The 15,850-nt window shown below is 39.6% G+C and overlaps 1 protein-coding gene and 1 long non-coding RNA gene across 3 annotated transcripts in view; both read left to right on the top strand.

The window, feature by feature from the left end:
* The first annotated feature begins 2,059 nt into the window (after window positions 1-2,059).
* LOC107699924 (C-type natriuretic peptide-like) lies at window positions 2,060-4,021 on the top strand. Of its 2 annotated transcripts, none has more exons than XM_016501372.1 (3): window positions 2,060-2,285; window positions 3,199-3,328; window positions 3,423-4,021. In XM_016501372.1, the coding sequence occupies exons 2-3, from the start codon at window positions 3,230-3,232 to the stop codon at window positions 3,720-3,722; spliced, it is 399 nt and encodes a 132-aa protein (XP_016356858.1). In that variant the 5' UTR covers window positions 2,060-2,285; window positions 3,199-3,229; the 3' UTR covers window positions 3,723-4,021. The 2 variants fall into 2 exon arrangements, with proteins under 2 accessions (XP_016356858.1, XP_016356857.1); XM_016501371.1 differs by having other exon boundaries at window positions 3,091-3,328.
* An 8,059-nt stretch (window positions 4,022-12,080) lies between these two features.
* The window catches only part of LOC107699934 (uncharacterized), a 6,274-nt gene continuing 2,504 nt past the window's right edge, over window positions 12,081-15,850 (top strand). The window contains exons 1-2 of the long non-coding RNA XR_001635510.1: window positions 12,081-12,170; window positions 12,565-12,610. This is a non-coding gene — a long non-coding RNA (uncharacterized LOC107699934). The remainder of the gene's footprint in view (window positions 12,171-12,564; window positions 12,611-15,850) is intronic.

The following is a 15,850-nucleotide window of genomic DNA, read 5'->3' as shown; positions in this document are numbered from 1 at the left end:
GGTTTAGGTCTGGAGACATGCTTGGCCAATTCATCACCTTTACCCTCAGCTTCTTTAGCAAGGCAGTGGTCGTCTTGGAGGTGTGTTTGGGGTCGTTATCATGTTGGAATACTGCCCTGCGGCCCAGTCTCCGTAGGGAGGGGATCATGCTTTGCTTCAGTATGACACAGTACAAGTTGGCATTCATAGTTCCCTCAATGAACTGTAGCTCCCCAGTGCCGGCAGCACTCATGCAGCCCCAGACCATGACACTCCCACCACCGTGCTTGACTGTAGGCAAGACACACTTGTCTTTGTACTCCTCACCTGGTTGCCGCCACACACGCTTGACACCATCTGATCCAAATCCAAATTTATCTTGGTCTCATCAGACCACAGTACATGGTTCCAGTAATCCATGTCCTTAGTCTGCTTGTCTTCAGCAAACTGTTTGCGGGCTTTCTTGTGCATCATCTTTACATCATACTCAACTTCTTTGGTCGACCATGGCGAAGCCTGTTCTGAGTGAAACCTGTCCTGTTAAACTGCTGTATGGTCTTGGCCATACAAGGGATTGACAAGGGATGTGTGCTGCAGCTCAGTTTCAGGGTCTTGGCAATCTTCTTATAGCCTACGCCATCGTTATGTAGAGCAACAATTCTTTTTTTCAGATCCTCAGAGAGTTCTTTGCCATGAGGTGCCATGTTGAACTTCCAGTGACCAGTATGAGAGAGTGAGAGAGATAACACCAAATTTAACACACCTGCTCCCCATTCACACCTGAGACCTTGTAACACTAATGAGTCACATGACACCGGGGAGAGAAAATGGCTAATTGGGCCCAATTTGGACATTTTCACTTAGGGGTGTACTCACTTTTGTGGCCAGCGGTTTAGACATTAATGGCTGTGTGTTGAGTTATTTTGAGGGGACAGCAAATTTACACTGTTATACAAGCTGTACACTCACTACTTTACATTGTAGCAAAGTGTAATTTCTTCAGTGTTGTTACATGAAAAGATATAATAAAATATTTACAAAAATGTAGGGGTGTACTCACTTGTGTGAGATACTGTATATATATAGAGAGAGAGAGAAAGAGAGAGAGATGTATATTTGTTGTGCACACTATATATTTATTGATACAGTTGTGTATGTTATGACAATCACTGTATGCTAAAGAGTTTTTCAGTGATATTCTTGCATATTGCACGTGTGTGTGTGTGTGTGTGTGTGTGTGTGTGTGTGCATGTGTGTGTGTGCTGGCTCCCATATCGTGTTCTTGAGGCCAGGGGGAGCAGTAAGCAGATGGCACTGGCAGTCTGTGATGGCACTCACAGAGAGAGAGAGAAAAAAATAAAAGACACAGAGACATTTCTCACGGTGACCCACAGAAGTTTACTGATGGGGAAAAAATTAAAGATTTCATATTCAATAAGTGACTTTTAGTGCACATGCACTTTAAAAATTAGCTTTATTAGGATGATGGATATTGACCATGAGTTTAGGACTCAAGCATTTGCTTTACGTGTGTGTATGACACAGGAACAGCTAGAAATGACTCTTTCCTATTCAAACAGACATTGCAAGCTCTATATATCTCCTTGAGTTAAGTCCACTAAAAAAGTGTTGGCCTCCTCTCAATAGACACAATATTCTGCCAGCCGGTGGTGCTTTTGGCAGCCAAAGTCGCACCTTGCAAACAGAAGGATGTGAGGAGACAAGGGATGGATGGATGAGGAATTAAAAAAGGAAGGATGAGATCATTTAAAGTAGAGGGCGGAGGGAGACAACACCTGGTTGTGGTTCCCTGCATTTGTCACGACTTCTTTTGCGGGGTGCGTGCATATGATGTCATATTCCAGTCAGAAGGTGGCATCCCCTGCCTGATCACCTCGACAACATCAAACACCCCCTCCATACCTCTGACATCATCCCGGAGACATCAAGATAATAAGGTGCATTTGCGTATATGTGCGTGTGTGAAGGAGAGAGAGAAAAGGGAGGTAAAAGAGGTGTGTGTTGTGGGTGGGGGGTGGGGGGGTAAAGCATATATAGACACCTCATCCTTACATATGAGATACTATTAACATACTCATCTAGCTCACAAAGACACACACTGACATACAAACACCACTCGCATTAAATCAAATCCCTGCACACAGAGGAAGGAAGAGAGCGGAGAGGAAAAGACGGGGATGCTCTTAGCAGGTGCCAAAAACTGAGTTGAGAGAGAGAGAGCGAGACAGTGGCATGGAGGACTAAAGCATTCAGTCAGGTTTTAAAAGCTCCTCGAACTATTATTGGTGAGTTAAACAATTTGAAAACTTTATCTGCTTGTTTTCTTGAGAAAATTATGAAACCGTGTTAATCAGTAAAGCTTTTTACTTTGAAAACTTAGTTTAACAACTATATTTGTTGAGATTTATATCAGTAAGGCTGCATTATTTTATAAATATAAAATACTTGTGGCATTTTTGCATGAATTTTATTCATTTAGATTTTTTTTTATGCACAGCATATGGTTGAATCCCATGAAACCCGACAACAACATGTCTGGGTCATATTTGAACACCATCATTAAGGAACATTTTTTGCACCTGTGTGACAATTTCCATGACAATTAAGAATTCTGTCAAATTCTAATTACTTTAATGCAAAAATTATTAAATAAAAATATTCCTTTTTCCGGTAATGTTCAAAAAAGTATTGATGTTTTGCATGTTGAGGTTTTTATACATCATAGTAGTATTTGTTGTGCTGTCTTTATGCTAATTTAAACAGAAAATCATTGCCATTTTTAATAGTAATACAGTAAAAAGAAATACAGCATTAAACTAATAACTAATCTAAGGTGAATCATTTTGTCATAGGAATTACACACACACACAAACAGTAAAAGTAAAAAGTCTGGACAGAATTTAATTTTATTTTTTGTGAGATTAACCTATTTACTCTTATACTGTTATAGCGTACTCCAAGATGCTATTTTGTTATAATATGAAAAGTATCTATGTAGTTGAATTTATTCAAAATGGTTTAATGCATAACATAACCTAACCTCTTTCTGTTTTATGTTTTTTTTTATGTACTGTGTATTGTTGTCTGCAGAATTTGTTTTGTGTGTTTTTATTTCCATGCTTCTCTCTCCTTTATCTGTGTTTGAGTGTGTTCATCTAAATTTGTTCATCTGAATCTATTCATACCGACTCACATTAGCGGTGCATTTGGGGCCATTATCAATTGCACCATGCTGTGCTCCTCTGTATTTGTGGTGCTTCTAGTTCTTCTGGCCAATCCGGTGCCAGGCCACACCCGAACACTTCACACCCCTGACAAAGCCATGCAGGTGGGCTTCCTCACAGGACTAAACACATATATTTTTAAGTAGTAAATAGAATGTAGGCTGTCATTAAAAAAGATTTCCTGTCTCCACTATGCAGGTCATCGAGCAGTTCCTTGAGCGCTACAATGACCTTTTGACCCTTGATGATCTTGAGAACCTCACGAGTGACCAGTTAGAAGAGCCCATGCAGACCTTCAGCTCTGGGCTAAAGGTGGCAGAATACCCCAAGTGGATTGACACACCTGTGCAGAGCGAGAATGCCTGGCTCCGCCTCTTGAAGGGGGCTTTGGCCAATCAGAAGCGAGCTCCACCGGACCGGTTGCGGAGGGGTTGGAACCGAGGCTGTTTTGGCCTGAAACTGGATCGGATCGGCTCTATGAGTGGCCTCGGCTGCTAATAATGAACTGAGAGACGGACCGAGATGATGAGATGACTGTTGTCCCGCTTAGCTTTAGGTAGAGGTCATTACCAAATTCTGGTCAGGTTTTGGACCCCGTGAAAAAAGTTAGGTGGACAAATTCATTATATTGTGCATTTCAATGTACTTATTCTTACATTGGATTTGAAGTGACATGTTGTTTAACTGTATTTGTATATTTATTTCTTAATGAAAGTAGCAAGAATTAAGTGTTTACTTTGTTCCTTGAGATGTAGATGAGATACAATCATTTTGATAATCTGCTAGTAGTAAGTAAAGATCTTAAAGTAAAGTCTCAGATAGTCTAATGCATGATTTTCAGAACATAAACATATACTGCTCACCTTCTGTACTTTTTGCATGAATAAAATTTCTTCCACATCAAGTTTCTTTGTCCTTTCTGCATGTCTCTTAATTGCGTTTCCTGATCCGACACCATTAAGTGTTGTTATTACGCTTTTCTAAACGCAGGTTATCCTCCATGTGTTCTCCCACACACTGCAAATCAACGAGTTCATGGGCTGCAAATATGCAAATGGAAGAATGTGACAGGATTTTCACAGTCTTAATCAGCTCCTATTGAACAAGGACAATCTTTCTGTGATGAGGAGTGGGCAGTCTAGTGGTGGATAAGTGAGATGTATGTGCAAGATATTCAGTTTTTTTAAGGAATTTATCGAACAACATATGATGTACTATTAACAGTTATTGTACGTGAATTTAAACAGCATCACTCTGCAAAAATGTTTGCTCTTCTAAAGCTAAGAACGAACTGGTAGTCTTACATACATCCACAACCACTGATTCATTTGGGAATTGCAACTGCATGAAAAATCCATTTATTTCTTACCACTCAATCAGCCTGTGAAATGTTTATGTAGGCGTTAGGATTATAGCTTGTATGAAAAAAATCCATACTATGTTTAGGCACAAAATCTTAACTTGAACTACATATTTTATAGATAATCACTATAAGAACTGATGAATGTTTAATCTTAAAATAATTTGGTAAATTAGTCTGTTATTATGATGTATGTCCTCTGTTCTGTCTTTTATTTTTACAGTATGATTTAATACAGGGCTGTCCAAACTCGGTCCTGGAGGGCCAGTGTGCTGCAGAGTTTAGCTCTAACCCTAATTAAACACACCTGAACCAGCTAATCAAGCTCTTACTCAGCATAGAAACTTCCAGTCAGGTGTGTTGAGGCAAGTTGGAGCTAAACTCTGCAGGACACCGACCCTCCAGGACCGAGTTTGGAGTTTTGGCCCTGATTTAATATAAAAGTGAATAATAGAAACAATAATTCATTCATAAATTGAAATGTTAAACAAAAATGTTAAGAATTCTTATTGAGTTTGTTAAGCTTCCTCAATGTCAATGATGCCATGGTGTTGTTATAGGTGTTCTTTTACTTGCAAAACTTAATAATACCTTGCTGCTCATGTTCACATTTAGACTACTGGGGTAAATCTGTCGCGATTGTCAACTCATATGAATGTCTTCAATGGAACACAAAAGATGTTATGCACAGGGGTGTTGAGGCAAGTTGGAGCTAAACTCTGCAGGACACCGACCCTCCAGGACCGAGTTTGGAGTTTTGGCCCTGATTTAATATAAAAGTGAATAATAGAAACAATAATTCATTCATAAATTGAAATGTTAAACAAAAATGTTAAGAATTCTTATTGAGTTTGTTAAGCTTCCTCAATGTCAATGATGCCATGGTGTTGTTATAGGTGTTCTTTTACTTGCAAAACTTAATAATACCTTGCTGCTCATGTTCACATTTAGACTACTGGGGTAAATCTGTCGCGATTGTCAACTCATATGAATGTCTTCAATGGAACACAAAAGATGTTATGCAGAACATCCAAGATACTGTTTGCAATACAAAGAACGTGAGCCAGAACTGTGAACCAGACAAAAATGACCAATAAATAAATAAGTAAATAAACAAATAAATAAATAAATAAAAATGAAGTACCATAAAGATAGTCCAAAAAAAAACAAATAAAAAACAATTACATAATTAAGCCATGGTCACCATACACATTGTATAAAAAGGCATAACAATCTTAAAATAATCTATAAATAATTTATTTTGTTTTCAACAGAAGAAAGACAGTCATACCAATTTGAAATGGCATGGGGTTGAATAAATGATTGTTTCCCTCATTTTGGGTCACTTTCACTTTAAAGCAGTGGTTCTTAACCTTTTTGACTTGAAGGCCTTTCATTGTATAACACAATATTTGAAGGCCCCTCATATAAGCTATATATTCCTAATAAAGCTGATTGTTTCAAAAAAACTTTTTTTTTATTAACAGAAACTAGAAGTGTCAATGTATTAAATTTTAACAGTTATTTAACATTTATTTTTATTTATTTATGTTTTAATTAATTAAATCAACCACAAATATTCTTACGATTCCAGGAGTTATAAGAACTGTATATTCTTTAATAAAACAATAATTCTTGATAATTACATGTAGCAATGAAATAGTTTTACATGTTAAATGCCCAGTTTAGACCTTTTTAAACATGTTTTTAGCATTTTAATTTAGTCAGATTATTTCAAAATAAATTAATCTTAATCACAGTCATTCTGTGGCCCCCCCTAGTTGGTCCCAGTCCCCTGGTTAAGAACCGGGGCATTTCCTAACTCTGATATAACCTAAATCTAACTTCAAACCTATCTTGGAGGCACCACCTAATTTTCTGCCACTGTTTCCTATTATTTACATCGATATATTTCCCCATAATAACACATTTATATAAGCAAACCTTAAAAAAAAAATCAGCTCAAATGCATTTTTTATTTTGACCACAAGATAGCACTATATCCTGAGACTCGAGACACTAGACTCGTCTGGGCAGTGTGCACTTCAGACAACATAGGATCCTGGACTCTGAGCTCTACAGTTATGCCACTTTATGGTTAGTAGTTAATATATAACAACCTCAGATACCAACTAACAGAGCTAGTAAAGAATGATCCACACGGGAGAACAGAGTTTAAACAAACAATTACTCGTCAGCAGAGATTAACAAATCGAAAATTGGTCTGCAAATATTCCGTCTGAAGAATCTGAGCTATCTGGGGTGAACTTGGCAGTGTGACGTGACAGACGTGCTGTTTGTGTCTGTCAGGGTTACGTTCAGCTTGTCTGATTCTGTCTGAATCATGTGAGTCAGGCGTAACGGGGTGAATTGAGCAGGTCACTCCACAGGAGCACAAGATAGCTGCAGTGGAAAGGGTGTGGGGTCAGCCTTCGAGTGTTTGTGTATTTTTAGCCTGACCCTGGCAACAGTCCAGCACATTCTCTCAGCTGGCTGGGGAGCAGATAGCAGGGATATACACACACTATTCTGAGGCGCAGTTGCTGAGCGCTTTCAACCTGTTTCAATGAGAAGAATGATTTAGTAGTTAACATGCACATAGACATACATTACAGTTACCGCTTTTAATAAGGATGTTATGATGATTAAAGTGTAAGATGGCATTTTTAAAACTGTCACACCCCAATTCAATATCCTGTGACAAACTTACTTTGGCCTTCTCTTCATCTCTGTGACCTCGGAACTATCAAAAGAAGCCAAAAGGCCAGGACCGCAGCGGTCACGACAGTCCAAAATTGTCTGCAGTGCAAACTCAGATGATACTTAACACCACAGAAAGGACAAGACTAATTGAATGCAAAGAAAAAAAACTGGACAAATCTGTATTCTTGCAAAGTTAAAAATCTTGCAACAAAAGTGCAGAATTACTGTGGAACATTGCACTATGACAGCTAATTGCTATACAGCGTGAATGTATTTTTATTATTATTATTATTTTTACAATCTGTCCCCTTGCAATGATGGAGCACCTGATCTCCTGGATCATGTCAGTGGTAATTACTAGTATAGCTCTGTGATTAATTGCAGACAGGAGACAGAGGATCAACTACATTTAAATCAATAACACCAACGCTAAATTTGATGGATATCAGAAAGATTATAATGTGATTAATCAAGTGTACTTTGTGATTAAATTCACTATAGTAATTTAGAAACCAAGCAATTAATCGACCCTGTCACTCTCTGAAGGATTGTGTTTGTTTTAAAGGCATAGTTCACCCAAAAATGAAAATTCTGTCATCATTTACTCACCCTCAGGTTGTTTCTTTCTTCTGTTAAACATAAAAGAAGATATTTTGAAGAATATGGGTAACTAAACATTTCTGGTCCCCTCTGACTTCCATAGCATGGGTAACTATCAAGTCAATGAGTGCCAGAAACTGTTTTTGTTGCCCACATTCTTCAAAATATCTTCATGTTAAGCAAAAGAAAGTCAGTCATACAGGTTTGAAACAACATGAGGGTGAGAAAATGATGACAGAATTTTCCTTTTTGGGTGAACTGTCCCTTAAAACAGATTTGTTTCTTCAACCATTTTTCATAAAAGTTTATCATGCATTGACTTGCATACAGATGCACATGCAAATACGTTTGCACTAGTTCGAGATTATGCAGGTACAAAGACATCGGATTTCTTAACAATGTGAGGGATTCTGGGATGCAGGAATGGCAGGGTGAAAGGGAAGGGTCATGGTCTTTCCTGTAAATGTCACACATTCACGATGAGGGCGATTTGTTCCCCTGCTTCATCTCGCTCTCGGTCTGGGCCAGTTACTGTTAGAAGGTCAGAGTGGACAGACATGTTCAAATCAAATTTTCTTTTAAGAGAACACCACTAGAAAGCACATTTTTCCGAAATATCTTCTTTTTTTTTTTTCTTTTTTGCAGAGCAAGTACACCTGAAAAAATGTGGAGTAATTGCAAAGAGTTGTGAGCACAGTAAGGCCCTGTGTCCACCAAAGAGTTGTGAGCACAATAAGGCCCTGAATGGTCACCTGCACTGCAGGGTGTTTTAATGTATGGCAGCAACCTTGCAGCATCAGTTGGTTGCGTAAAGCTAACTGTGAAGTGAAGAGAAAACGATTGCAAACAATCAAACATGTTCCCACCGCTTTACACTGCAAGGTCAATTGGCAACTCGAGAACAAGCTGAGAGCCATCAAACACGTTATACAGTCAACTGTTCAACAAGATAAAAAGCTTTAAAAAAGCACTTCATGGATTTTGAGTCTCGGTGGTCGTTGTGACAACTTCATAGATGCGCTGAACTATCTATCATAAGCAGCATTCTGGAGAGCTGTGGTGTTGTTTTCAAGCGTACAGTAACATCTTAGCCCTTGAAATGGTCAATTATAGTATCTTGTCAATCAGTTTCATTATGCTTGGCACAATTTGGTCATCTATTTTTAAATGAATTTAATGTTTTAAAGAGGAATGTTCTACATAAAGGAACCAAACCAATCACATTACACATACTTTGATTTGATGCAAACAGACAAAATATACACTGTGCAATTCAACATATACTTCAGTCATTTTCTGTACTGTTGTTTCTGATTTGAGTACATACTTTGCAATGCTTCATGAAAGTGGACGGTTTGCTGCTTCGCTCGTTTGCAGTGATTAGTGCTCTCTTCAGGATTATGGTTGTCATTTTTCATCGGAAATTCACTGATTAACTTTGCTGTATAGTGAAGGAAATGTACTTATCACATGAATATTAATTATACGACATGACGTTCGGCCTGTAATCGTAATTGATTTGCTAAAAAGCAGACATGGGTAAGCAGGCGCTAGTAGATTACCGCTTACTGGGTAAACCAATTCGAATGGTTGCTGCTTATTGTACCTTATGTTGAAGATGAATAAGCTTCTCTGTTTCTTTTTTTTCAAAGCCTCTGCTGGCATATGGGCAAAAAGGCATAATTGCTTTTAAATCAGAATAATTCCTAACCCAATAGACCTGCGTGTCTGCTCATATTGAAAACCCATTAGAATACTATGAGAGCAGCACAAAACCCCAGAGCATGTTTTATAATGCTCTTCAGTTTGGTCTCACAGTTGATTCAGTCGTTCGGTGGCTCTAGTAACTCATGTGCGGCCCAGGCAATATTTGCAGAGAGCACGCTGAGGCCTCCTGACAAGCCGAAAGAGATTGGAAAAGTTTGAGAGAGAAAGTTAGAGCCGCCCTGTGGTTCCTGAGCTGATTTTGCAGATAATGAAACGTCTACAAGCAGAAGGTCATACAGTAGTCAAACACTCGGTCATCAAGCAACCTTGTGTCCCTCCACTTCCTAATAATTACATACAGTGGGTCCAAAAGTCTGAGACCTCCAAATAAGATGCTGCTTTTTGCATTTTTTTGTTTATTGGATATTATATTGTACAGAGTAATATTTGCTGTTTAAGACAATAGTAGACATTTTTGTTTATTTAACCCTTATTTAACCATGACAGAAGCCTCTGAGTTCCATATTCCTGCAGCAGACTGATGGGCGTCTTCCCGGGGTTCACAGCCAGCATTTGCTCAATACTGGGAACAGAGAAACACAAAGCCACAGAGATGGATCGGATGTTGCAGTCTAATCAAGCTCTAAATGTGAGTTTTTTCAGGTAAGACAGGTTTTCAATAACACAAAACTATGCATTACCTAGGATGCATTGTCACCTAGTGTCATATAATAACAGTAGTAAACTTTATAAACTTTATTTATCAAACCATGCTGTCAACAACGAGATGCCGAAGATTTAGTAATTTCCTGTACCATAAGTACCATAATATTTTGTCTTAAAACCTAGTGATTTTTGAGCATCGTTGATTCTAATGTTCATTCTAATGTTCGATAGGCCCTGTGTCCACCAAAGCGTTTTTCCCCGCGGCTAGCGTGTTTTTTCAGTTGTTCTCAATTGGAGCGCCGCGTTTTTTAAAACGCCAGGAGCGTGCCGAGCGCTGAGCGTCTTTTTCGGCGCTGAGCGCTGAGCGTTCGGGCGTTTTTTTCTCGCGCCGAGAGTTGAAGAATGTTCAACTTTGGATAGCGCTCATCACTCATCACTGTCACTTTCTAGTCAGCTAACCAATCAGAGTGCAGGAGGGGCGGGGCAAATTCCACACCGATCAACTGTCACAACAATCATTTTGTTACAACGACGTGTCAACAAGCGCAACAACGGGAACAATGGAGGAGAAATTAATATTGCTGGTTTCTGAGCATCCATGTCTCTACCAGATGACTTCCCCGGACTACCACAATGTAAATTTGAAGAATAATGCCTGGAGGAACATTTCCTTTGCCGTGGGTCTACCAGGTAAGCAGCAGTTACCTAGACAACTAATTAGGAAATAAGGAAAAAGCTGTGTAGCCTAGCTTGCAAACCGTTTTGTTTGTTAAAATGTAACGTTATATATGTAACGTTAATGTCTGGCAGTTTATTTTTCTTGCTTCAGTTGTTTTTTTTTTTGTTTTTTTTAAACGGACTAATCCTGTTTTATCAATAAATTGCTATTAATTTTTTTTTATTATTTTTTTTCCCTCACAGACAACAGATGAGAATGCACAATCCCTGTCACTGACCCAAACCCAGGCCAACAGCACACAGCCTAGATCTCCTGACTCCCCTGATGTGCCACCACCCTGCACACCTGAAATACCTTTGCGTCGCACTCTGGCTCCAAAGAGAAAGTCTGAGCCAGATATCTCAGAATATCAGCGCTGTGTCCTGAAGGAAATTAATAATAAGCCAGACGATGACGAGCATTTTCTCTTTAAGTTTATCTGGGGCTTTGAGACGCCTTCCTCCACGCCGTCATTCAGAGGTTAAAATAAAATTCCAACAGATTTTACATGAGGCACAGTTTAGCGGATATTCCGTATCATAGCAACCAAAGAGTCTCAACTGAAAAAACGCTGCGCCACAAAAAGCGCTCTCAAGCGCTCGCAGCTGGGCGTTTTCAGCAGAGCGCCTGGCGTTTTCAACTGGCTAAAAACGCTTTGGTGGACACAGGGCCTAAGTCTCTGACTGTATGTTTTCCATTTTTTAGGACTGAACCTGCAGACTTTGTGTTGGCACCAAGATCATTAACATTGTGTACTGTATATGAAATATTTCCTCCATGTTAACAGATGTATTTTTAAAAGCCTATTGAAATGCACTAATTATTACTAAAGAGCTTACAGAACAAATGCCTGGCCCTTTAATAAAAACATTAAGTTTGATCGTATACACTGCTGATTTCCAAAAGGAACAATAGAAAACTTTAAATATGTCAGTAGCTATATAATATGTTTAATGTAACATGCAAAACGTTTCTTTTCGCTTGGTTTCATTTGTTATTGTTTAAGTGATGCAGTTGTTTTATCCAACTTTCCCCCAATACGACCTTGACATTCTAAGGGGGCGTGGCAATTATAGCCTAAAGTCCATGGGGGGCGTGGTTACCGCCGCCGCACCAGATATAAATTAACCTCATGCTTGCAATCAGCCCACTCACACCAAGCGTCAGGACAGACAGAGACTTCTCACAAACGGTAAATTACTATTCATACGTGCTTTATATCCTGTTGGTTGTTATTTTCTAGTCATAGTTCATAATATACTTAAAGGTCCTTATTATAACTACATGGGCCTGCATGGAAAATTTAAAGTGTGGGAGAGATAATTGTGTCAATACTGCATGAAAGTCCTATGTTCAGGTCTATATCACGACTTTTCATGAAGTTTCAGGCCTATAAAAGGGAAGTGTTTCATCATAAGGCGTTATAATCCTATAAAGTTAAGTTTAAAGGGACTCGGTCTTAACACTCACTCTGCATCTCTAGATATTAGTGTTGCACGTTCACAACTTGTACTTTGTTCTTCGTCCAATAATGACCGATGCAATGTAGTTAAATGGTCTAATTGAATGTTTTCTCTTTTCCCAAGAGGACAAGACCAAATCAGGCATCATGGTAAAAGTTGGTATCAACGGGTAAGCGGCACTCACAAATACAAATGCGACAATTAATGTCGAGAAATCAGCCTTATTTTAAAATGTTTATTTTGGAGTACTTATAGCAGAGGCTTTTTTTATAGCAATTTTTTGGGTGTTGCGTAGTTTAAGCATCTAAATATAATTGAAAGAAAAAAAAATCTAACCATTTCAGCAGGCTGCTGATTAGAGGGGTGACTTCAGGTGGGTTTTTTTTTTTTTTTGGAAGTAGCCTATAACAAATTACAAGTTAACAAAACAAATTGGCATACAACTTGCATTCGAAGACATCACTTCCATAATCGGAGTTTTTGTCCTAAACAGCCGCGACGGATTCTATTTCTGCAACGTCGCGGCTGGAGCAACATAAACGATGACAATGATAACCTCATACTGATCATGTGCTTTATTAAGTGTTAAGTGTCTAATGTGAGTTTGGATATCATATTACATGATGATTTATAGCCATAATGAAAGCATCAACATATTGTTTACCTCAGAAACATAGCCCATGCAGGTAAAACTGCGAACTCAATGCGAACCATGACAAAGATGGTATCAGTCACTCAGTATGTACTTTTAATGGAGTTAAAAAGGTTGAATGTTTATGAATTAGATGCGTTTCGTTGGGCGTGTGAGCTTCTGAATGGCAGTAATATTTGAGTGATTCTGTCGCGTCTGGTGTGGACACGGTGGAGCACGCTAAAAGAAAGGGTTAGTTCACCCAAAAATGAAAGTTAGCCTGTTTTACTCGCCCTCGAGACATCCTAGTTGTATGTGACTTACTACTTTCAGACGAATCCAATCTGAGTTGTATTAAAAATGGTCCTGGCCCCTTCAAGCCTTACAATGGGGGTAAGCGGGTGTTCAGTTGTCAACCGTTCAGAAGAGGTGAAATAAAGTGCGGGCAACCATAATAAAACGTCCCTCACACGGCTCCTGGGTGGGGGTGAATAAAGGCCTCCTGTAGCGAACCCATGTGTTTTTGTAAGAGAAATACCCATATTTCAAATGTAATTTCTCACTTCTGCTGAGTGTTGTACGCAGAAGACATTCAGACGGATGATGTAGGTGTCGTGTACCTGCCTCTGAGAAATCAGGAGCAAAGGAAAGGTTTAATTACTTTAGCAAAGGAAAACCAGCCGCCTCTTGGCTTATATCGAAATCCTCCGACATTTTTCTTTACAAGTCCTCGTTTTGTGCTTCTAATTCGTGACCAGCATTTTCTGCGCTCGTCACCAATCACGCAATGCTGACATCCTACGTCATCCGCCAGAATGCCTTCTGCATATGACGGAATAACGGAAGTGAGAGAAAAGGGTTTATTACGTTTGAAATATGAACATTTCTTACAAAAACGCATGGTTTCGGTACAGGAGGCCTTTATTCACCCCCCTGGAGCCGTGTGAGGGACGTTTTATTATGGTTGCGTGCACTTTTCCACGTCTTCTGAACCGTTGACAACCGAACACCTGCTTACCCCCATTGAACGGCTTTGAGGGGCCAGGACCATTTTTAATATAACTCTGATTTCGTCTGAAAGAAGAAAGTCACATACACCTAGGATGCTTTGAGGGTGAGTAAAACACAGGCTAATTTTCATTTTTGGGTGAACTAACCTTTAATCTGTGTACTTGGCCTTTTTGCCACCCTTTTTACTCTAGGGTCAGTGTTCGCTTTGAGTCTGACTTTCATGGCCATTTCATACAGCGTTCACAATGCAGTACCCAACAATCAGTTGAAGTCTCTCACTGGCTGGTCTGTCTCTGCAATGGGAGATCCTCGGCACCAGCTGTGACCTTTCCAAAGCTTATAGAGTTATGCAACTGGAAATGTGATCCTTAAGCGACATGTACAGGGCACATACAACATTCATGCATGCATGCGCATGTAGACCTGAATATTTCAAAATTAATTTAGTGCTTATCTAGGACTTGATCTACAACAAGAGTGGTCAGGTGTTAACTTGCACTTTATCATTCAAAGTCTTGCAGTACTAAGTGGCATACTTAATGTGGTGTACTGAAAAGTAGCTAAATAAACCAGCAGACAATGCATTCACAGAACACAATGTTATTATACATTAAATGCATTGTGGCGGGAGGAGCAAACGACAGACACAGTGGGTGTAGCGTCAGGCCTCGGAGATTAACAGAAAATCAACAATGTCCAAAACTGGGAATAAAGTGTCCAAAGGGGAAATGGTGTAAAAAATAAATGGGGATCTGGGCTGTGTTCAGCCCCGACAAAAAGAAGTTCCAGATCTATACTTGTGCCCTTATTATTTCAGTTATTTTGCCTTTAATGTAAATAAACATGTGCAAGCAATATACTTGCTCTTGTGAATTTATTTGGATGTTAATTACATTGTGCGAGCTGTCTCTTTAATACCGTGTGGTTTACATGCATGTTGCTGCTGATTGGGCTGACATTTTTGACACACCCACCAAACAAGAGAAAACGTATCTCAAACCCCGTTGCACACCGTTTCCAGGAAACATGTCGTTCAAACCAGAAACCGTAGCAAAACGGTGCACACCGGTTTGAGCTTGAACTTGCCCCTGGTGTTCTCGTTGTGTGGGGAAATGTGAAGGTGGGACAGTGTTCGAGAAGGAAGGGTCCAGTTAAGGGGCGGGGTCCGGTGGCCGCACACGCTCCCCTCTTGGTCCGGGCACGAGGGGCGGCAGTTTCTTCTGAGCGGTTTCGTCCTCCTTGGCCTACGGTGCTTCCAGGGGATTAAACGGCCCGGCATCCTGGGCCGACGACTGTGGGCCTCATTTATAAAATGTGCGTATGCACAGATTTGATCTTCGAGTGTGCGTACGCTAAAATCCATGGCAACGTTCATATTTATAAAAACTATGAACCATAAAAATGTTGGAAGAACATTCCAACCGGAGCTATTTCTCTAAGTTTGTCTATGGCGATTCACGCAGATGTGTTACTCCGCAGCGGTGTGGACCCGACCAGGCTACAATAGTCCAAATATAAGTACTTATTATAAGTGTACCGTAGTGATTCGGAATAAGACAAAAATGCGGTTTGGAAGATTAATTTATGATGTACTCTGGGAATCGCCGACACGTCGCCGACACCCGTGAAATATTTGGCATGCAAAATATCTGGAGCTGTCGGCGATTCACAATCACGCTGTGGACAATGATTTCTGACTGAAAACTACATCGGCGATGACCTACAGCCAATGAGAGACCAAGATACAGGGCAGAGGGAAGTTCGGGG

The sequence above is a fragment of the Sinocyclocheilus anshuiensis genome, unplaced genomic scaffold (genome assembly GCF_001515605.1).
Source record: "Sinocyclocheilus anshuiensis isolate Anshui unplaced genomic scaffold, SAMN03320099.WGS_v1.1 scaffold1260, whole genome shotgun sequence".
NCBI lineage: Eukaryota > Metazoa > Chordata > Actinopteri > Cypriniformes > Cyprinidae > Sinocyclocheilus > Sinocyclocheilus anshuiensis.
Note: the sequence above shows the minus strand (reverse complement) of the source record. Positions and strands in the feature narration are given on the sequence as shown.

What these genes read in the sequence shown, in the direction of transcription:
- LOC107699924 (XM_016501372.1), top strand. Translation starts at nt 3,230, where the DNA reads ATGCTGTGCTCCTCTGTATTTGTGGTGCTTCTAGTTCTTCTGGCCAAT. An exon ending in CCCCTGACAAAGCCATGCAG is followed by an intron (nt 3,329 to 3,422) that starts GTGGGCTTCCTC and finishes TCCACTATGCAG; the next exon opens with GTCATCGAGCAGTTCCTTGA.